Source organism: Paramisgurnus dabryanus, chromosome 17 (assembly GCF_030506205.2).
Source record: "Paramisgurnus dabryanus chromosome 17, PD_genome_1.1, whole genome shotgun sequence".
Taxonomy (NCBI): Eukaryota; Metazoa; Chordata; class Actinopteri; order Cypriniformes; family Cobitidae; genus Paramisgurnus; species Paramisgurnus dabryanus.
In genome coordinates, this window is record NC_133353.1 from 7,413,464 (window position 1) to 7,436,931 (window position 23,468).

Consider the following 23,468-nt stretch of genomic DNA (forward strand, 5'->3'; position numbering starts at 1 on the left):
TATAGTTTCTCAGAGAATGCATTTATTACCAATGTATTCAACCATCTGTTTACATTTGATTAAACCCTTGATGATAGAGTCTAGAGACATCAGAAAAATATCAGTCTATACTGACGTTATTTATTTTAAAAGATGGAAACATTTATGCGTTGTGACAAATCTGAAAATTTGCACTTAACTAAGGAAAAAAAATGCTTAAACTTTGCATGGGTATAAACATTACTTTTCATGATAAGGTTGACATCTGCAAGTATTAGAAGAGCCAATACTCCATACCTGCTCCAAAGAGCATATCATCATTAATCAAACATGGTAAATGCACATTATTATAAAATATCAGTTGTTTCCCATCTTTATTATTTCTGCCAATAACATGCAAATCTATAAAAGCTGTTGAAATAGGGTTCATAAACTACAGCTAGACGACTAATCCATGTTAAGTAACAAATAAATCCTCTTTTCAAAGTTTTTGAAGGCTTAAACCCTTAAAACAACCCTCTATTGTATACGAAACACACTTTATAAAGGGATACAAATGACTTATGATACAAAGTACCCTTGATGAATAAATGGGTTTAAATTTGCTTAAAATATTAGTGTACTAAATATCTTTACAGGTTATGTTAAAGCTCAACACAACATTCGAGCAAAACGTACAATGCACGGATTCACTTTTTGTCTACAATGTGTAAAAATGTCTTTACCTCTGTTGTAAAAACTCACCTAGCTGTGATAACAGGTCAGTCAGAGAGCACATGACTCGCCCTACTGACCTGAATCTGTTTGGAGGAAAGTCATTATTATATTACCATTGTGAACAATAAAGGTCCAGTGTGTAGTGCAACCAACAGCTCAGTCCACAGCTCACCCCTCCCTTTCAAAACGCATAGACGGCACAGTACAAACATTTCATCATTTGAAGCAACGTAGTGACAAAATGCACTTTGTAGAGCAGTTTGACCGTTTATGGCTACTGTAGAAACATGGCGGCACAAAATGCCGACTTTCATGTAGGGGGACCAGCGGTTTTTGTAGATAAAATCGGCTCAGGTCTTTATACACCACTGATAATATAGTTATGTATATTATATTGCTCCTTCTAAAAGTTACACAATGCACCTTTAAAGGGTTACATTATACTTTAATACACACACACAACATTTACTTTGTAAATGTTCACACGACTACTTTTTCATGATTCAATGGATGCGAATTTGGTCCAGGTTACGTTGAAGGTCCACAACTTTTAATGGTAAACTGACGGATTTGTCTTCTCTGTCATATTTAAATATTTCCCATCATTATGATAAAGTTTGTTCTTGCTCTTAAAGCGGCTCATTTCAACTGATGTCAACACTGAGAGCATCTGCCCTTGAAAGAAGAGGAGATTTTTCTCCTTGAGATACTGTCGTTTGTGCCTTTTGCGACCTGAAAAATATATGATGAAATATGTATCATTTATAAATTCCATTTTAAACGTATCCTTACTCTAGTATTATATAGACTATTGTACACTTACTTATTCTTTTGTATTTCTTTAATTGTGAAATATATAACTTGAAAGAGTGCCTAAATAAAATAAAGCAAAGAATAAAATATAATCACACTACTGTGACTGATCAGTGATTAAAATGATTTTATATGTCAGTGTTTTATTCTTACAGCGAGAAAGGCGAGGCCACCTTGAACCCCTGCACTCCATTCAAAGTTCAGCGCTTGTGTGACGTAACCTCCAACGGTCGGGCCAAAGAACATCCTTCACATGATAAAAACATTTATGAATTGGGAGAAATATTCTTGAATAGCTTAGACAAACGGCTTTTAATACATACCCAGCAGACCATACAGCGGAAAACAATCCAGATACAAGACCCAGCGTGCTTAAGCCATCCTCAAAGCCATATTCACTGCGAGAATACAAACCTGCTTTACTAAATCTGAATGAATTAAAAGTTCTGGTCTGGATTATGCATGTCGATATGTTTAATGGATTTGTGTGATAGTTTATTTGCCTCACTGTGCACAAACGATCATCTCAGCGTAGGTGGGGATACAGGTCATGCACACGGAAAAGCCCACCACAACTAACATGAGGACGGTGAGCCAAAGGTGACTGAAGATAGAAGACATTTCACAGATTAGTTAAGTATTCTTGCTTATTTAAAATGAACATTTACTCTCTCATTCGCTTCACCTTTCAACATGGAAAACCGGAAGTGGTCCGAGTAAACAGAAGCTGACAGACGTGGCCATTCCTCCAATCACCATCATCCATTTTCTGAATGACTGTACAGAGAATCAGTTTACTGGCGGAGAAATTACACACACAAACATTAATAAATCAACAATATCAGCACTGTGAAATGATATTAAATAGCACTTACTGGATATTTATCACTAATTATACCGAAAGCGGGTGATGCGGCCCCATACGGCAATGACAGTCCGATCATAAGCAACCCAACTCTTCCAGCACTCATATTAAACTGTTTACAAATAAAAAGTCATATCAAACCATACTGCTGTGTATCCAAAAAAATAAGAAAAATCACGACTTTATTCTGTTGTGAAGCGCATGCGGGAGATATGTCACTGCAGTGACGCGGCTGACGTGTTTTCTGGTGCGCCCCAGCCAAGTTTTATTTTTGTGCGCACGGGCTTCGTTTACAGTCTGAGGTAGACACACGCTGTAAGTTTGAAAAAACATGTCTGAGGATAACACGTCATCCACGTCACTGCAGTCACGTGACTTTAGTCTTGCGCATGCGCTTCACAACAGATCCAGAAGAGAAGACAATGTTGGTCATTTTGGTTATTTTTGGACCAAAATGTATTTTCGATGCATTCTAACTGACCAACTGATGTCACATGGACTACTTTGAACATGTTTTTATTACCTTTCTGGACATGGACACTATACCGTACATAGATTTTTAATGAAGGGTCAACAAGCTCTCGGACTAAATATAAAACATTTTAAAATGGAGAAGATGAACGGAGGTCTTACGAGTTTGGAACGACATGAGGGCGAGTCATTTATGACATTATTTTTGGGTGAACTATCCCTTTAATGTCTAATTTAAACATAAACTGGGTGGATGAATATATTTACATGTTAATATCAACCAGGTAGATGAGGTCAAAGGAAACTTACACAGATTATTAATACCAACCTTTTCTATAGCAAATATGGACAGAGTTGCATCCAGGAAACCAATTCCTGAACTCACAGTGAAGACCACGAAACAAATGAGAAGTATCTTTATTCTTGTACACAGCCTGAAGAAGGAATCGTGGGAAGGAACCGCATCTAAATAATGTAATAAACAGACATGACTGTTGCTGTGGTTAGAGGACAAACAATAATAAAACCAAACACAGAGAGTCACTTTACTGAGATTAATGAAGTTAAACCCTGAAGGCATAAATGCAATGAAATGTTTTCAATGTAATTGTGAACCTGGACCACATAAGGGTGATTTTTTTTTAAGTTGAAATGTATACATCATCTATAATAAGGCTAAAAAAACTTTCCATTGATGTATACTTTCCAATATTTTGGCCGAGATGCAACTATTTGAAAATCTGAGGGTGCAAAAAAATCTAAATATTGAAAAAAAAAAAAAAAACGTCTTTAAAGTTGTACAAATGAAGTCCTTAGCAATACATATTACTAATGATAAATACATTTTTCTTATATTTACGGTAGGATATGTACAAAATATCTTCATGAAACAAGATTGTTACTTAATATCCTTGGCATAAAAAACTAATCTAAAATCTTGACCCATACAAATATATTTGCTGGCTATTGCTACAAATAATGGTTCTGTGGTCCAGGGTTACAATTGTCTATAAAAATCAATCCATCAAAAAGTGATATTTAATCTAAATATCCACACTAACCAAAACTCGGCAAAATCCACATATTGAGAGGCACTGCAGCAAACAGAAGACATCCTGTGAAAACAAACGGGATTTCATATCCGAACGACTGATACAGCCAACCGCCTATCGGAGGTCCTAATATAAGGCCAAGCCCTGTAAAAATCTCCATAAAACCCTGTAACATAAGATAGTGCTGTTTTTAGTTTATTCACAAACCAATCATTTTAACTTTTCACAAATCATTCAAAACTCCTCCATCAGGCAGTGAAAAACGAATCAACCAGTGAGAGAGAGACAGTGAATAACTTCATGTAATGATGCTCTCCGGACAAACAACACATCTCTGTAACATGAACAATAGTGTAACTGTTGAGTTCTCAAACATATATAACTGAACTATAAAAAACACACCAAAACAGTTGCTATGTTGTCTGGAAAGACTTTAGCTGAAACGGCAAAAGATGCTGTGACTGCAGCAGCAAAGCCGACGGCGTTTATGCAGCGCGTGATTAAACAGAGACCTATGAAGATTCTCCCATCAGCAACTTGATCGAGAAACCTGCAGAACAAATAAACATTAAGACTAGAACCAATATAAACATGACAAGTATAATACAGTGAAATACCAGCAAGTAGTAGATTTTGGTGCTAAATAAAAGTGTAAAATGTATACACTACATATACACTCCATAAACGTATATTACTACTTCAGTAGTACTTGAGTACATGGTGTCTCAAAATAGCACAGTTGAGTACAATGTTTATCTTAGGAAGAATAAAAAACTAATTTTTAAAAGAGTATCGCTTTAATGGTGCGTTCACACCAGACGCGATTGAAGCGTTAAGCGCGAGTGATTTACATGTTAAACCAATGCAAAGATGCAATAGACATCCTGCAACGCGATTTACATGAATTGAGCATTTTGATCGTTTGACGCACAAATCGCGCTAGTTATCTGAACTTTGGCTGATATTCGCGCAGCGTTAACCAGGAGCTTGATCTAGTAGTGATGTGATTACGACATAGCAAGCTGAGGCAGAAATACAAAACAACAATAGACAAAATCATTGTCGCTGTATGTGGACACACGGAGCTGTACGACACATCTACGTACTTTTACATAAACAGAAATAAAAAGCATCTTGCTTTTGTTTATTGTTGCTTTTTTAAATGCACGTTATTAACGACTTTTAGATTGATAAGGACTTCCTACTGACCAAATGCCGTAGTACACAAACAAGCTGTGCATTGAACAACAACCGATTCTGAATCGATTTCAAATGCATTTTTAATGGGACACGTGTTTAAATGTTGCAGCCCTAAGGTCAGACACTCTGGTAAGTTGTAAAAACCGCTCTTTACTCAATTTGAGAGATATATATATACACATATTGAGACAACAAGCTAGGTAAAGTCTGCAAATTGAGCATATTTGCGTCTGAATTTCACGCACAAATTAAGCGAGTTAACTCAAAATGTTGAAGTGTCCAACTACACGCGAATAGCGTGATTTATTCGATTCATTCGCATCTAGTGTGAACGCACAGTAAGTACTCCAAGCTCCTGAAACAACAACATATTCTTTGTGTGTGTGTGTGTGTGTGTGTGTGTGTGTGTGTCTGTGTGTGTGTGTGTACTTGGCGAATAAAGTTGGTTTAGGATAGTTATGCGATTTTATGAAATCCTGAACACATGTAGATATGAGAATACATGCCAAATTAAAAAAAAAAAATGAATCATTAAATCTTTACCATGATATTTATTTGCGGTTTTTCATCAGGGGTCTTAGCCTGACAGATTTACTCACCCAAACAGTACAGTACATCCACTAGATACAAACAACCCTGCAACGATCATAAATTTGGCTCCTATTTGGACAATCTGAAACAGAGATCAAGAGTATGGAGCATTGCTATCCGATATGAAAGCAAGCAGGATAAATTCACCGTAAAATATTAACTTACATATTTACCAAGTACCAATGATCCCACCAAAGTGCATAATGCATAGATGCCAAATATGAATCCTATCATGGCTTGACTGACACCTTTCTTCTTTGCCTAGGTAATAAAACACGGTAAGTTTTTCTCAGACATATTTCATGACAATAAGTTTATGACATGTGATGTTCCCCGTTCAGGCTGCACAATATAAATGAAAAATGTGATAGGCTGTAACTTGCTAAATGATGCGATATACAATATGAGATATAACAATGCTTTAAGTTTGTAAAAAATCTATTTAAAATAACAACAACATTTACTTTTAATATATATATATATATATATATATATATATACATATATATATATATATATATATATATATATATATATATATATATATATATATATATATATATATATATATACATATATATATATATATATATATATATATATACATATATATATATATATATATATATATATATATATATATATATATATAATAAATAATATAATAAAAAAGAAAAGAAGCCACATGTCAGTCATATCTGCCAAACTTCAAACTTTGCTATAGATTTTGGGTAAACAATGAACGTAATAAAAAACAGACTAGAAATATTCAAAAATATGTAGCAGTTCAAACTTTTGGCTATCTTACTTACTACAAAGTTGACCCTTATATTAAGTATAAAGGTAGCAAAACGTTTGAACTGGTTTGTAAAGACAGGGATATTTCCTATAAATATCAGGTGACATCATGTAAAATACCTCGTTTGGGAAAAATGGACCCAGGATGGAGTAGCAGATCATTGAGCTGAAGTTTATGGAAGCCATAGCAATAAGTGTTAAAATCTGTTGTCTTGTCATTTTACTGGTTGGGATCTCTGGTACTGAACCTTCACCTACAGTACATGAAGTTAACATGCCTTCATTCATAAGTTAATTTACACAGACACACACATTTCTCACACATGCTCGATTCAGCCTAATTCAGACTCAAAACAGTGTTCAAAACTCGCGAAACTGCGACAGTCAACAAATTATGTATTTACACACCTTTATCTTCATCAAAATCCATTGTCAAGCCGATGTTTTCTGTTATTTTGACGTTTCACGGCGGTTTCTTCTGGATTGTGTGACTCGCCCGCTGTTCCGTCACCCGTGAGAACGACGAGGCCCGCCCCCGTTTTGTGAACGAATAGGTGATTGAGTCGAACCGATTCGCAAAGCGTTAGTTTGAGCGGGGTGACGTTGCTTGTGATTAAACAGACTTTTTTATTACAGACAATAATTTTATTACTAGATAAATAATTACGTCTGAAATTCTGGACACGTTATTCATTGTACAACAGTTTCGGCCGTTTATTCGAATCGACCTGTCCGAAGGAACCGATTCCCTAGAACGAATCAGAGTTGAAAACGCTCAGAAAGATCTATGGAAATGCGCACTTTGCGGTGAATTTTTTAGTGTTGCAGTTGGTGTAGTGCTAAATTGTACCCATTATTTTATATTTTACTTAATAGTGTAGTGGCAAAAAAGTATTGAATCTCCATGATAAAAACTCAGAAGGAAAAGGTTCCAGGTGCCAAATGAAAAATTACTTTATATGAGTAAAGTGAAACAAAAGTGAGACAAACAACACCCCTCAAAAAGGTGCTCTGTCTGCCCACAATTTCCCACAACAACTATTTTAATACCATTTTTTTTTGTATGTGTGTGTATAAAAGACTGTAAAGGAAAGAGACTTTTACTGTGGGACTTTGATTTTGATAAGTGCAATTCCTGAACTTTCCAGGAGGAGGCGGTAGCGTTCTTGTTCACCTGCTGTGTTATTGAATACCGAGAGAACGTCAGCGGTTTAACTATAAGTTTCTCCTGCCTCTCCTTCTGGTTTATCGTTGGTGATTTGGTGTTCAAGTGTAAGTACATGACTAATAAGTAAGTTGTTTAATATTACTTGAATAGATTGATCGTGTTATATTATTTAATTTTGTGTGCACGCAAGTGCATTGCTAATTCCTGCAGTTATTGTAGAGTTGTAATTGTTTGTCTAATAACCGAGTGATTTATATTGTCAATCTTGCAATATTATCCTTAACATTGTGATATGCCTTTGACATTTAAATTGATTATACTGTCATTTGGGATCAGCCTAAATGATGTAAATGTGTATTTGAGATTACAATTTCTTGATTGTTAGTTCGATTCGTTACTAAATAGTTTTTTTATTTATATACAGCCTATATAAGCATAGTTAACATTGTTGATCCACTCTTATTTAACTGTATTATGTCTTTATTATTTTCTAGACTATGATTCGATACACTTTGAAAAAGAAGCTCCAGTCTCCTCATCATTAAAGTGTTCTGACCGACACACAGGAGTGTTCACTGTATAATTTCAAGCCAGAGCCTATAAGTCTAAATCCTACCTAACAGTGTGGTACTAGCACTTCCAGTTTTACTAGTAAAGAGTATCCGGACCTCTTTCTCACGTTTCACGTGCTCTGTTTCCATTGCCATGTTGAATCATAATATTGGAGCTCCATTGATAATGGCTTTTCAGTGGCTGTGCGCCTACTCATAGTCAGTTTACTCAAGAGTTGCTTAAACTAACTCATTTTAGCTGTTTCTAATCTCAGGGTAAATCAACTCGGAGTTCAAGTTTTAACTTATTGAAATGTGCCCAGAGCTTCGAATTTTTGGTGGAAGAAAATAGTTCCCCCAACAAAGAGGCTTTTAAAATCACCCCGTTGTTGTTTTCTAGTTGTCTTTTTTCAAACTTGTGCCGTTGAACTGTTGTATAAAAGCAATATCGCTCTCGGAGTCATGTGATATAGTTCTATATTATCACAGTTATGGCTATCCGGCTATCTAGAGCTAAATTTCACTCCTACTGGAGCGAAATTGCTTAATTATTGTTAGTATTAATGTTATAATTTATAATTTGTATTGTTCTTACTATTACATTTGCAGGATTGAAAGTGAAGACCCAGATGATTCAACATGACAGCACTTCTGATGAGGACTATGTCCCATCTATCTGTCTTAGGTTTGGCTGCAAGCATCATGTTGTTTTGGCTTGATAAAAGAAGACATATGTGGGCGGTTTCCCGGACACAGATTAGACTAGTCCTAGACTAAAATAAATGTAAGCGCTGTCCAAACTGAAAACTACTTGCACTGACATATCTTAAAATGCATCAGTGCCCTTTGTTTTGCCTCAAAATGCAAACAAGTAATGTTTTTAGTAAGGCATATTTGTAAAAACTAGTTATATTTCCTAATTATACTAAGGCCTAGTCCTGGTTTAAGCTAATCCCTGTCCGGGAAACCACCCTATTGTGTAAAACATAAACATACCTAGGATTTATTACACCAGAATTATAAACTGTCAGAATAATAGCAACATCAGTTGAAGTACTGACTGTGACTAACTGTTGTTTTTTACTTCTAGAACCACTCCTTTTCATTACACCTATTTTAGATCAATTTAAGATGAGAGTAATAACAGCACATGCTGATAATAATCGTTATAAATGTTTTATTATAGTTTTTATATATACAGAACAGGTGACGATCTTCCCCTTGTAGACCTTCTCCGTCTTCTTGATGGTCTTCCTCTTGCTGCACCGCTGGGTTCAGCAGCTCCAGTTGTTTCTTCCCATCCCTTGTTTCTTTTACTGGTGTCTGCACCTTTAGCTCTTCCCCGTGATGCTTCATACCGGCTGCTCTGAGAAGGAATGCAGGTCTCATCAGGCTTTGACATGGATCAGTCCAGTAAAGAGTAATCGGTGTCTCCCTGCAACATAATCAAATGTCATCAAAACAACTATAAACAAATTGTAGATATCACCTTATAGCTAACATACATAAGTGTATACATTTGAAAAACTATTAAGTGTTTATAACATTACATAACTATGTAGAGTGCATAATGTTGGTTAATAATAAAGTTGCAATTTACCATGCTTTATTATATATTAAAACTGTTGTTTTCTTGAAGACTGTACAGTATTGCATTTGGTTTTTATTGCTTTATTTACACTGTTTAACTTGTCAGGTGAAGTATTGCAATGTTAATGAATACAGTTAGTGTTATACAGAAATATGAATCAATCATTATTGCAAATGATATTGGTAAGTTCAAAATAACTTTTACTATGATTAATTTGAACACGTAAAGCTGTTCTGTGTTATCACACCATCAAATTGGACAAATATTCTAACTTCTATGACTAACAATTTAGTTGTAAACCTTACATTATTCGGGTCTAATTCAATGTAATGAAATAAAATGATGTCATCAAACGCAACATTTATTAAACTTTAATACTTAACCTTATCCATTAACATGATTTATCATTCCAGTCTGATTGTATGGCATGCAGCGGTGGAGTTAAAGACAACAAATCCCATTATTTCTCCTTCATAGCGTCATCAAACCACGCCATTGTTTTCGCCATTGCCATCTAGCGACGGGTTTTATAAATCGCGCTTTTAAGTGAGGCGTCGGTGTAAAAGGATTTTTTTCATTTATTTGTAAAATAGCAATTTAATTAATCAACAAACTCGTTACGTCTTATTTTGTTATGTATAGTCTATAAGAATATGGCATATTAAAAGGTACGTTAATAATTATCATTACAGTATAAAGGCTGTGCACATTGTGCCCCCTTAAAAATTGGTGCATGATGAGTGCAAAACATGTTAGATAGCTATATTGGCATATTTTATTTTCCAAAAATAAACACAGTCTATTAACAAATAAACAAACCTTACCTATGGAAAAGATGATAGCCGACGCCGGTTACTCGTCAAAATGACAATGGAGAGAAACGCGATTGGTCAAAAGTAAAACACAGGAGAGAAACGCGATTGGTTAAAAGTGAACGTTTTAACCTTGTTAGAGTTAATCTGACGTCATCCGCATGTGAGTTCTATTCGCGCCATGGAAACGTTTATTGCGTCATCCAATTACCTCGTTGCCATGGCAAATGGAATGTTTTGATTCTATTCATATCACTGATTCTCTGAGCGCAAGCTAACGAAATCATTGACAGCACTTACAGACTTTACAGTCACTCAAACCTTTTATACAAAACCTTTAAACTAACCTCTATTTTTAAACGACAAGTCAACCGACAGTCGTAAAATAGACGGAAGTAGACAAACAATATCATGTCTACACCAAAGGATGAGCTCGTTAACGGCGGTGCACGCAGGTTGAAAATCTCTGCAAGTGCAGCCGAACGAGTTATCTTTTTACTTCCCGGTGCTGTTCCGGAAGAGGAATTAAGCCCAGCTGGTTAGTAAATAACTTACTAAACTCGTTAACCTTTTGAGCCCTACGGGCCGTTTCTCAATCTGAAGGCCGCAGCCTCCGGAGGTCGCATATGCAGGCCGCATACGCCATCAAGCCTGGTTTATTTAAGATAACTGGGCATTACATTCGCAAGTCATAAGCATTCTGCAACAATTACGATTAACTAAGAATAATAGTCAACTTTATAATGGTTAATATTCTGAAATAAGAAGACGCATGCGGCCTACAAATGCGACCTCCGGAGGCTGCAGCTGCTCTCCTCAGAGAGATGCGCTGCTGCTAGGCGGTTTTCACTCACAAATTCAATTGCTTATTTTTTTAAACACAATATTATTACCCGAACCAAGCACATAAGTACTACGATGAAAGTCCCCCCCCCCCCCCAATGAGAACATATAAATCATAGCATTGGGTTTAAAGTGACAGCGCCTCGTTTTTGCTCCGTTAAATGATTATTAGCACAGAGTATGCTAGCCTACCAGCTTGATTTTAACACGTACTGATGGATATGTAGTTGTGTTAAATATGTATATTCATAACAGTTTATATTATTATATCGTTAATGTTCTTTTGGGTTTTTGAAATTGATTGGCGGTGAGCTTTGCGATATTCTAGAGAGTTACATTGAAATATGTGTAGGTAGTATTTTTATGTAGTAACATCAACAATGTTTTTTGACTATTAAAATTCACTAATATGGGAAGATTAGTGTGGTATGTGTGCCTTGTTAACATGTTTTCACGCTGCCTCCAACAACTTTAGAGCTTTAAAATGCATCACACTGTGTAGTATGTAAACTTAAAATGTTTATGCTTGTTTATAATGTATTGATTGTGTGCTGTGTATATATCTCATACCTGTTTGTTTATAAATGTACAAAGAAAAAGATTTTAAGGCACTTCTTCATTTAATTTATTGTAAATTATAATGATACCTGGTTATTATTAATATCTGCATTGTATTAATACACGTTTTTAATAAATTAATATATTGCATTTAATTTAATTAACCAGCAAAATCACATTGCCAGAAAGACTCCACCCATACGTTGTATGCATAAATATGTGAAGGGGTGACAAATTTTATTGAATTATTTGTATTTACAAAAAAAATGTCTAGCATGTGTTTTTAACAAACCCTCTATTTGTTACAGTTAACTCCACCTGTAAGAACCATTTTGTCTTTGTAAAGGTGTCCACTAGGGGTCCCGCTTGTATAATTAATGAATATAGGTAGGAACCTTCCTTCAGGTGACCGTTGTTGCTGAAGTAGGGTTCACAGTGCACACAGTTTTTCGACCGCTAAACCATAGATATGTATAAAGGCTAGGGCTGCGTCCGAAACCGCATACTGTATAGTAGGTACTGAATTAGATGAAGTACCTACTTACTTGGCGTTAAAACAGTAGGTACTGTATAGTATGAATCCGGGTAGTATGAATGAGATTCGGACGTACTACATCCGCCATGTTGCTACATCACGTGACATACGTCGTCATCACGTCATGTCATTTCAGCGCGAAAACAGCCGCGTGCCTCTTCTTCTTCGTTTGGATAACTCCTCGTCCGGGGCATCATAGGATAGTGAAGCGTCCATCGTATGCACACTGAAAAATCTAACCGGAAGTAGTAGGTCATCCGGGTACTTTTCGCATACTGTTTTTCGAATACTATGTATTCGGACATACTACTCGCCTCGCCTACTGCTTTTCGCGTACTATATAGTATGTAGTAGGCGGTTTCGGACGCAGCATAGATGTCTCGTCCGCGCTGCTGGCAAATTGAGTGGAACGTCCGCATTTTGGCGGCCATCTTACCACAGGGCGCTCGCTCACTCGTAGTATTGCGTTTTAATGATGCAGGTACTTTGAAATGACCATAACTTGCTTAATTTTTTACCGATTTTAAAACGGTTTGGTTTGTTATAAACGTCAAAGATGTACCTATGACACTGCACACTTATACTAAAAATAAATAAAAAATTCATGAAACATGTTAAAGCATCCAGAATTATAGCTACGTTAAAAACGTTTGTAAAAAAACAAACCGTTTGAAAATCGGAAGAAAATTGAGCAAGTTATGGTCATTTAAAAGTACCTGCACCATTAAACTCAATGCTACGAGCGAGCGCCCTGTGGTAAGATGGCCGCCAGGTGATGCCGTTAGGGACTCGGCCGTAAGACATCTAGCCTTTATACATGTCTATGCGCTAAACTGCAAAATATTATTTTCTTACTTCGTATTTTTATCTAAAAAATCTTAATCAAGATTAATATTTTCTTTATGAGCAAAATGACTTAAAATAAGTATAGTTTTAGACAAAAAATACACAATTTAAGTGAATGTGTGCTTATAACAAGCAAAAATATCTGCCATTGGGCTGTGAAAAGTGTTTTTTCCTCACCCCATTGGCAGATATTTTTGCTTGTTTTAAGCACACATTCACTTAAATTGTGTGTGTGTATATATGTGTACAGCCAAATATTTATTTTTAAATGAAAATAATTGTATTTAACTTAAAGCACATTGTTTAGGCTTGTTAAGTGCAAATGTACGGGCCCTCGGGTCAATGCAGTGTCTTAATGTAAAAAGTGAGATAGTATTTGTGCACCTGTAACTGCACAAAACAAATTACATATTCAGAAGGCATTTTTCATAGTATGTAAATTAAGTGGATATAAAATTACCAAAGAAAAACATTTAAAGGTCCTGTTCTTTCTGTGTTGTTGAAGCTTTGATTGTGTTTACAGTGCGGAATATAACGTGTTCATGTTTCACGTGTAAAAAACGTGGTATTTTTCCACACAATTTACTTATCTGTATACCACTGTTTTCACTGTCCTCAAAACGTGCTGATGTCTTCCTTGTCTAATGAAGTCCCTCCTTTAGAAATACGTAATGAGTTCTGATTGTGTAGCTTGTTTAGTGTGTTGTGATTCGATAGCAGCTTAGCTTGCCGTTAGCTTAGCTGGCGACTGACTTATTCCTGTGGGCCGAGTTAAGGCAAAAAACTGTTCTAGTGACGTCATTAAAGAAGGAAGTAGAGGACTGTAGTCCAAACCGTCCGTTCGCTGTAGGCTTTGAAAGATGAATTCTGTTAAATAAAATATATCGCCTGGCAGTGAACTTTGAGCTTTATCATTTTGCGGGTATTAATTATGCTATTATAGCAACACACTAACTAGGGTTTAAAAAATGGGATCAGAAAGAATGTGACCTTTAAACTCACACAGTGTGAACGGAATGTCTGTTAATGTCTGAAATCTCCATCTCAGCACATGATCATCATGTCTATAATGCTCCATTAACTGTTGTTTTCGTTGACTAATGCCTTGAGTGTCAGGTATGAATTTCAAGGCTCAAGGGGTTCAAATAGATCATAATGCCAAAATGCCATGCTAACTGTTTATAATGTGTTGTTTGTTTGTTTGATCTGTCCAGTTGTTAGACAAAATACTATTTTGTCTACTCCAGCTCATGGGCCCGTGACTGGCAGCAGTGCACGTGATGCTCAACGGAGGTTGACCATCTCTGCACCTGCAGCCAGTGACGTGATGTTTGCTCTTCCCGGTGCTGTAGCGGATGATGAATGGAGCCCAGAAGGTCAGTCACACCATTATATTGACACTTTAAATATATTTAATATCAGGGGGGAGTAAATTATGAGATTTTTGTGTAAACACAGTATAACATTCATGTTCGTACACCCGATTGGTTGGTTTAGTTGATGATAATTTAATAGAATAACATGTAAATTAACTATATGGGCTTACACATGACTTTGTTTGAATGTGTATTTGACATTATTTAATCCTACTGGATGATAAAATGGATAAAAAAGGTTATAGGCCAGATGGTCATCTGACTGCATGCACTGAACTGTGTATAAATGTGTATGTATGTATGGTATGTTTGTATGTGACCCTGGACCCCAAAATAACTAATAAGTAGCACTGGTTTATTTGTAGCAATAACCAAAAATACAATGTATGGGTCAAAATAAGGGATTTTTCTTTTGCCCAAAATAATTTTGTATATTATGTAAAGATTATTTTTTCATGAAGATATTTAGTAAATCAGATTCCAGTCAGTTGTAATAGTTAATAGTTGTATCTTGGACAAATATTGTCCTGTCCTAATAAATCATATATCAATGGAAAGGTGGTTTTGTGGTCCAGGCTCACATATACACATTATACCGTAAAATATGTTACATTTCAGCAATTTTCTAATTTGTTCTTGGTTTCTTGTCTGTCCAGTTGTTAGACAAAATACAACATTGTCTACTTCAGCTCAAGGGCTTGTGACTGGCAGCGGTGCACGTGATGCTCAACGGAGGTTGAGCATCGCTACACCTGCAGCCAGTCAGATGATATTTGCCCTTCCCAGGGCTATGGAGGATGAGGAGTGGAGCCCAGAAGGTCAGTCATATCATTATATTGTCACTTTAAATATAATTAATATCAGGCGAGAGTAAATATGAGATTTGTTTTTGTGTAAACTTGTCCTAATTTAATTATTGATAATTTAAGAATGTACTTTAGTTTTAAAGTTAATGCACTGTGGGTTGTAGTGACATTTGGACCATTTTTTGACAGAACATTGAATTTTTACTTTAAAGTGGTTGTGGAAATCTAATTTGCCAACTTATTTATATCAGCTTAAAGGAATAGTCTATCCTTTTTCCATATTAAACTATGTTATTACCTTAACTAAGAAGAGTTGATACATCCCTCTATCATCTTAGTGCATGCACGTTAGCGCTGTGGCGCACGGCGACACTTTGATAGCATTTAGCTTAGCCCCATTCATTCAATGGTACCAAACAGAGATAAAGTTAAAAGTGACCAAACACATCAACGTTTTTCCTATTTAAGACGAGTAGTTATGCGAGCAAGTATGGTGGCACAAAATAAAACGTAGCGCTTTTCTAAGCGGACTTAAAAGGGTAACTATATTGTATGGTGTAATAGCACTTTTGGGAGTACTCCGACTCGGCGCAGTAACACTCTCCCTCTCCCTCTCATTATGAGAGGGAGAAGGGGAGCAGATTTTTCAGACGAGTCGAAGATAGATAGCGCAAAAATTGTAAAACTGATTATTTCCCACTATTAATTACATTATCGTAAAGGATTGTAACTACTGTAGCATGTAAATAATGCACATAAATAACATGAGCAAGAGCCCTCAACAATTATATCTAATCAACAGGCACGTCAAACCTAGCTAGCAGGTTGCTAAAACAACAAAATCACCAGCTAACTTACTTTAAATTTGCAAGAACTATAGACGAATACAATAACAGGCTTAAATAACCCCAAAACATAAGTCCACTTACAGTTCTCAAGGACACGTGTTTTATCAACTGGCTATCCTCCAGACATGAAGCGGTGTGAAGCGCGTCCGCACTATTCTCTGAGATGTTTCATCAACTGGCTAGTTATCCTCTAGACAGTGACGATCCGGACCACGTCTTTCTCATTTCGGCCATGTGGCGCGCGTGCCTGCTTGCGGTGTGAAGAGCGTCCGCGCTATTCTAAGAGATTCACTTGACAGACTTTTTGCAGCAAATTTCTTTTTGAACGACCTAGTTTTTCTAAATACCATAGTTACTGTTACTTAAGAATAAAATGTGTTAGAGAAGTTTATCACATGTATGTCTTTATGTCTACACAGCTCATGGACTCATGACCAGCAGCGGAGAACGAGGCGCTCAACAGAGGTTGACCTCATCTGCAGCTGATCGAGAGTCCATTGTGTCTTCTGGGGCTTCAGTGCACCACACAATAGACACGGTGGAGAGGAGTACAGTAGGTCAGTAAATCATACAATTATAATGACACCTCAAATGTAATGCAACAAAAAGAAATACATTTACTTATACAGATAGTAAAACAGAGCTCTGGGAATTTTAAGAGACGACTACAAATGTGCTTTTATTTAGCCTATTATTTCTTGTTTGGCACTCCAGTGTTTGTTGAAAAGAGGCAAACCTAATGATATAAAGTCACCCAACAGTAATAAAGAGCATAAAAAGCTGTGTTTAAAAAATCAAGGAAAAGTGTAATCTGTTTTTTTGTCTTTTCTATCTTTTAGAACAAAAAACAAAATCACAAAAAAAGAAAGGAAAAAAGGGGAAGAAAAAGGGAAAAAAGGCGGCTATCCGTTCTTTAATCCAAAAATCATGGCAAACTATATGTCAGACATTCTGTGTCTGCCATAATGAGGAAGACTTGGATCCATCTGACCCACCTGATCCATCTGATCCTCAGCCAGGTCCATCCGGCCTGGAGCCATGTGCCCGTAGAGATCATGCTGATTTACTCAAGCCAACGGGCTATCTAGAACCAGGGAAATGCCTGTCTGGTTCTTATACCTTGGAAAAAACTGAAATCCAAGAAGAGACTGGTCCCAAACATTATGGTCCCTTCGACCCGGAGCCCCGTGCTCAACCGGATCAGACTATTAGTCAGTCATGCCCATTCGGCCTGCAGAGGGCTCGTAAAGACAATCGGCAATATAGTCCCTTCGGACTTGAGCCGGCGAGCTATAAGGAACCTTTGAAATGCCTCTCTGGTTCATTATGTTCCTTGGACTCAACTGAAATCCAAGAAGAGACTGGTCCCAAACATGATGGTCCCTTCGACCCGGAGCCCCGTGCTCAACCGGATCAGACTATTAGTCAGTCATGCCCATTCGGCCTGCAGAGGGCTCGTAAAGACAATCGGCAATATAGTCCCTTCGGACTTGAGCCGGCGAGCTATAAGGAACCTTTGAAATGCCTCTCTGGTTCATTATGTTCCTTGGACTCAACTGAAATCCAAGAAGAGACTGGTCCCAAACATGATGGTCCCTTGGACCCGGAGCCCCGTGCTCAACCGGATCAGACTACTAGTCAGCCAGGCCCATCCGGCCTGCAGAGGGCTCGTGAAGACAATCGGCAATATAGTCCCTTCGGACTTGAGCCGGCGAGCTATAAGGAACCTTTGAAATGCCTTTCTGGTTCATTATGTTCCTTGGACTCAACTGAAATCCAAGAAGAGACTGGTCCCAAACATGATGGTCCCTTGGACCCGGAGCCCCGTGCTCAACCGGATCAGACTACTAGTCAGCCAGGCCCATCCGGCCTGCAGAGGGCTCGTGAAGACAATCGGCAATATAGTCCCTTCGGACTTGAGCCGGCGAGCTATAAGGAACCTTTGAAATGCCTCTCTGGTTCATTATGTTCCTTGGACTCAACTGAAATCCAAGAAGAGACTGGTCCCAAACATGATGGTCCCTTGGACCCGGAGCCCCGTGCTCAACCGGATCAGACTACTAGTCAGCCAGGCCCATCCGGCCTGCAGAGGGCTCGTGAAGACAATCGGCAATATAGTCCCTTCGGACTTGAGCCGGCGAGCTATAAGGAACCTTTGAAATGCCACTCTGGTTCATTATGTTCCTTGGACTCAACTGAAATCCAAGAAGAGACTGGTCCCAAACATGATGGTCCCTTGGACCCGGAGCCCCGTGCTCAACCTGATCAGACTACTAGTCAGCCAGGCCCATCCGGCCTGCAGAGGGCTCGTGAAGATAATCGGCAGTATAGTCCCTTCGGACTCGAGCCGGCCGGCTATAAAACACCAGTCTATTGCCAGGCTAGTACATCAAAGCAAACAGATCGTCAAGTTCCAGCTAAACCTGAACATCGTCCATGCTCTGAAGAGGAGAAAAGTGATGAAGCTGAAGCTGACCCTGAACCATCTGACCTGCAGTTAAATTACCGGCCTGGAAGTGAGTATACTGTTATTATATTCTGTTTTTTATTGTCAGCTTTATTTTTCTCTCTTGTCAACTGCTCTTCTCCTAATTGTTTTAAAGGTGTAGTGTGTAACTTTTATAAGAATCTTTTGACAAAGATCTATGACCTTTCATAATGAAGTGTTATGTTTTTATTACCTTACAATGAGACGTTTTTATCTGCATACACAAGAGGGCCCCCTTACATGGAAGTCGCCATTTTGTTTCTACAAAAGCCCTTAACGGACAAACTTTTTTTATTAAGTTGTCTCCAACGATGACATTGTTGTCCGGTGGCGCTACCGTAGCTTCTCTATGCATTTCGGTGAACGGTGGACTGAAACGTTTGTTGCAATATGCAACCTCACCCCTAGAGGTGCACCCCTGCACCTTTAAACCTGTGCCCAGTTACTGTAATAAGTGTATTTATACGCCAGATGTTTATGTAATACCACCTTCTTGAATTCAACATGTAAAGTTTAATTCTGATGGATTTATCACAATGACTCTTGAGCTTGTCCCTTCATCTTGTCCTGATTTTCGTATTTAAAGGGATATTTCACTGAATAAGAAAAATACCCCATGATATCAAGTAGAGGTCTAAGTACGTTCTTTAATTAATGGGCGTTTCCCAACTTTATAGAGGTTTTTAACCATCCAATCAAAAAAGAACTGAAGCCCTTTTCAATATAAGGCAATTTTCAATCTTTCAAGTTTTCTGTTAACTATTTCATGTCAATATCGCGAGAAAACAAGAACAACAAGAGAATATGATGCTTTATATTTGGTTCTTCGCTCAGTTTATACTTGTATTAGTTACTGACTAGTCTTTGAAAGCAATTTTATTGCTATTATATTCATGTGGCCACGTGTGTGTCTAGACAAAATGCTAATCACTTCTGTTCTTTTTGTGTCGATTGCTTTCCAGGAATATTTAAATTACATTATGAAATGGGAAGACATATAGGAAGAGGTGCCTTTGGTAATGTTTTTGAGGGAAGACGCCTGTCTGATAACAAAACGGTAAAACAGCCCTTCATCAACATATAGATCCATGTTCAGTGTTTTGATCTAAATATGTTTATATCAGTTACAGGCTGTAGAGTTTGATGTGGCTTAACATTTGATTATTTTCCCTTGTAGGTCGCCATCAAAATAATCGAGAAGTCATTTAGGAACCGGTACATCGAACTTGTAAGTTGGCAAAATTCAAAATGTATCATGCAATGGGGTCCAAATTATGCTAATAATATTGAAACAACAAACGTTTATAAAATAATAAAAAATTGCATTGTTTGGACCTCACTGTTATACCCCACTGAATGTCTATAGTCAGCAAACCTCTTTTTAATGTGTTTTTAACAGCCTGATCACCAAAGGCCTTTAGTTGCAGAAGTGGCTATAAATCTACTTTTACTCAAACCTAAGAAAAGCCCACACATTGTGGAAATGTTGGACTGGTTTACTGAAGATCATGAGCACATCCTGGTTTTAGAGAATCCGGCTCCCTGCGTGACCCTGACGAAGTTTATAAGAGACAAACGTCGCATCTCTGAAGAGCTGGCACGTGATTTTATGCACCAAGCAATCCTCGGTGCTAAAGACTGCTTTAGGCGCGGTGTCTACCATGGTGACATAAAGCTTGATAACATCCTGATCAATACAGACACGTTGAAGCTCAAGTTAATCGACTTTGGAGTCAGCAAACTTACGAAAGCTTGTACCGTTCATGGCGTGGACAAAGAGAGTGAGTTGACTTTGTTTTTTGTTCCCCTAATAGCACACCATTGAAATTCACAAGGATGGACTGTATGCCATTTTACTATGATTTGGATGCCTTTTAGTAATGAAATGTCCCTGTTTTGTTTACATTACAGAGCTAGGACCTTGTGTTGCAAACACGATCTGTTCTTTGGGTGCTTTACTTTACAAAATTCTGCATGGAGACGATCTGACTAAACCATATTATGCATTCACCAAAAGTGATCGGGCTAGAACTTCATCCAAAGGTAAGACAACAGCACTAACAAAACAAACACTGTTAAATGCAAACAAAGCTTACAATATTGGTGACTTCTCACATGATGCAGATACGGAATATAAATTATATCATCATTGCTTTATATAGTGCATATTTCCGAGGGTTGTAGATGACAATACTGTTTTTAAACCTATTTTGTATGTTTTTCTACATAAAATCATCCTACATAATGTAAAATACATGGAAAATAACCTTGATTTTTTTATATATACTGAGTGATGTCATGTCAAAGATCGACCTTAATGTGAAATCAACGAGGATGCTCCTAAAGTCATTATTAGATGATGAGACTTTAACCTGGATTTCACAGACAGGGTCACAAATGTCTAATCAGTGTTTTTGTTGTGCTTTTTTAACAGAGTGTGAAGATTTCATGGATCTGTGTTTTCAGGATGATAAAAGCGGCAGAAAGAGAAAGCCAAAATTAGATGATCTCTTAAAACACCCATGGATGATGAAAAAATAAATATTGAGTTTATATTTTTATGAAAATGTTATTTATTCATTGATGACAAAAACAATAAAAAAAATTCTAGTTTTAAAAATTGGTGTGTGTCTTTTTGAGAATACATGTCGGGTTGAACATTTTTAGGAAGCCCTGATATGCAGGGCTAAACAGATGTGAAAGAAATCTTATTTAATTTCTATTACTTATAATAACGTACGGTAGCCTTCTGAAAAAAGACCACCAAATATAATGGACTTTTTAAAATGTTGTTTTACTTGAGAAAACATTTCATTTACAGCCTATGAAACAATACAGTAATTACTTTATTTCCAATAAATTGAGATGTACTGCAGTAACATTAGTCCATCCATAAATATGTATAAAGGCAAGATGTCTCGCCCGTGCCGCTGGCCAATTGACTGGAACGTCTGCATCTGAGTGATGTCATGTCACAAATTCATCTTACCACAGGCAGCTCGCTCATTCGTAGCATTGAGTTTTAATGGTGCAGGTACTTTTAAATTGAACATAACTTGCCTAATTTTCTACCAATTTTCAAACGGTTTGGACTGTTATAAACGTTAACTATGACACTGCATACTTATACAAAAACAATTCATGAAACACGTTAAAGCATCCAGAATTATAGCCAAGTTAATAACATTTGTAAGAAACCAAACCGTTTGAAAATTGGTAGAAAATTGAGCAAGTTATGGTCATTTAAAACTACCTGCACCATTAAACTCAATGCTACGAGTGCGAGCTGCCTGTGGTAAGATGGCCGCCATCTCAGTACATGTTTGGAAATAATGATCTAATGAAAAGCATTGATACAGATACAATAAATCCCAAATGGTTTGAGCTCAAGATGTATGTTAAGTCTCTCTCACACATCACTGGTCTCCCAAAAATACATAAATGTCAGTGAAACTATGACATCACAAAAATCAAAATAATTATTATCACACAACCTATCAAATGGCCAGTCATTTATGAAGCTGTCAATCAATCAATCAATCAATCAACAAACAAAAAGGAAGCACATTTTACAGAATTCAGAAATTCAAAAAACGTCCCACAATTCAGTGCATTACAAACAAACAAACATTTTGTAGTTATATCTGTAATCCTGTGTGCATGTGCATAAGCTGTAACAACCTGACAAAAGTCACGTTTTTATTACAGTTATGTAAAATGTATGGTACACTTGTTGTGAGACAATTGTGGGTCGAAAATATATTCATTTATTGTGGCATGCAATTTAAAGATATCAGTTTCCAAACTCAAATACATAAGATTACAGATTTCTTTGTCCTCTAGGGTTTCGTTTGTGTTTTGTCCTCCCCAGCAGGCGGCGCTGCAGCTCTAATGGAAAGACATATTAACAATGTAGTGCAGTGATTCCCAACCGGGGGTACGCGTACCCCAGGGGGTACGTGAAGAGTTTCCAGGGGTACGCGAAAAGATTTACATTTTGCTTTGATCTCATTTACTTTTAATAAAAATGTCTTTCGTTTGTCCAGTCATTTACCTAAGATTGATTTTTGTGAGGAAAGCATTGTAAAAAGGACAACTTTGTAATTTTAATCTTATCATTAATATAATTAGCTGTCAAGAGTAAATGCGCTGCATGATCCAAAACGCAATAGCGATGTCCAACTCAAGAACGATCTGACTATTTTCAATGAACCTGAATAGTTTCTAAAGACACAAAGTTTATAAACTATAAATAATGTTCAAATAATGCTATAATATTCATTCCCGCTGCCATTACTTTTTCAAATTATGCAAAAAAACTTTTGCATTGTTTTTGGCTAACATGTATTGTCCCGTATGATGTCTTTTGTATTTATAAAGAATGTCTTCACATTTTGTTTCTCTTTATATTTGAACAGAATAATTTAACTTATTTGCACACTTCAATTATCAGTAACTTAAATTGAGATTTTATTAAATTTAGGGCATTTACTAAAAAGGACTTGAGAGCTCAATTCCAAATAAGCGCCGGAGTGGATAATTTGCGTGTGATTTACTACA

The 23,468-nt window shown here is 36.9% G+C and overlaps 2 protein-coding genes across 2 annotated transcripts; one reads left to right on the forward strand and one right to left on the reverse strand.

Moving 5' to 3' along the window:
• Window positions 1–22: 22 nt before the first annotated feature.
• slc18b1 (solute carrier family 18 member B1) lies at window positions 23–7,018 on the reverse strand. The gene is made up of 14 exons (XM_065254095.2): window positions 6,895–7,018; window positions 6,607–6,740; window positions 5,854–5,949; window positions 5,697–5,770; window positions 4,300–4,447; window positions 3,907–4,063; window positions 3,174–3,310; window positions 2,385–2,486; window positions 2,195–2,286; window positions 2,018–2,113; window positions 1,833–1,907; window positions 1,663–1,756; window positions 1,520–1,569; window positions 23–1,428 (listed from the first exon to the last, which is right to left on the reverse strand). The coding sequence occupies exons 1-14, from the start codon at window positions 6,914–6,916 to the stop codon at window positions 1,341–1,343; spliced, it is 1,365 nt and encodes a 454-aa protein (XP_065110167.1). The 5' UTR covers window positions 6,917–7,018; the 3' UTR covers window positions 23–1,340.
• A 7,699-nt stretch (window positions 7,019–14,717) lies between these two features.
• LOC135737718 (uncharacterized) lies at window positions 14,718–21,455 on the forward strand. Its single transcript, XM_073812474.1, has 9 exons — window positions 14,718–14,766; window positions 15,423–15,584; window positions 16,840–16,973; window positions 17,367–18,936; window positions 19,871–19,965; window positions 20,086–20,136; window positions 20,308–20,689; window positions 20,820–20,951; window positions 21,343–21,455. The coding sequence occupies exons 1-9, from the start codon at window positions 14,718–14,720 to the stop codon at window positions 21,447–21,449; spliced, it is 2,682 nt and encodes an 893-aa protein (XP_073668575.1). The 3' UTR covers window positions 21,450–21,455.
• Window positions 21,456–23,468: the final 2,013 nt, after the last annotated feature.

Bases quoted from the DNA above. Each gene is read 5' to 3' on its own strand.
- LOC135737718 (XM_073812474.1), top strand. From the start codon at position 14,718: ATGTTTGCTCTTCCCGGTGCTGTAGCGGATGATGAATGGAGCCCAGAA. The intron at 15,585-16,839 runs GTCAGTCATATC...ATGTCTACACAG, and splicing joins TGAGGAGTGGAGCCCAGAAG to CTCATGGACTCATGACCAGC. The intron at 20,952-21,342 runs GTAAGACAACAG...CTTTTTTAACAG, and splicing joins GGCTAGAACTTCATCCAAAG to AGTGTGAAGATTTCATGGAT.
- slc18b1 (XM_065254095.2), bottom strand. From the start codon at position 6,916: ATGGATTTTGATGAAGATAAAG. The intron at 4,064-4,299 runs GTGTGTTTTTTA...CTTATGTTACAG, and splicing joins ACAACATAGCAACTGTTTTG to GGTTTTATGGAGATTTTTAC. The intron at 3,311-3,906 runs GTTAGTGTGGAT...TACATTATTTAG, and splicing joins GTGGATTTTGCCGAGTTTTG to ATGCGGTTCCTTCCCACGAT.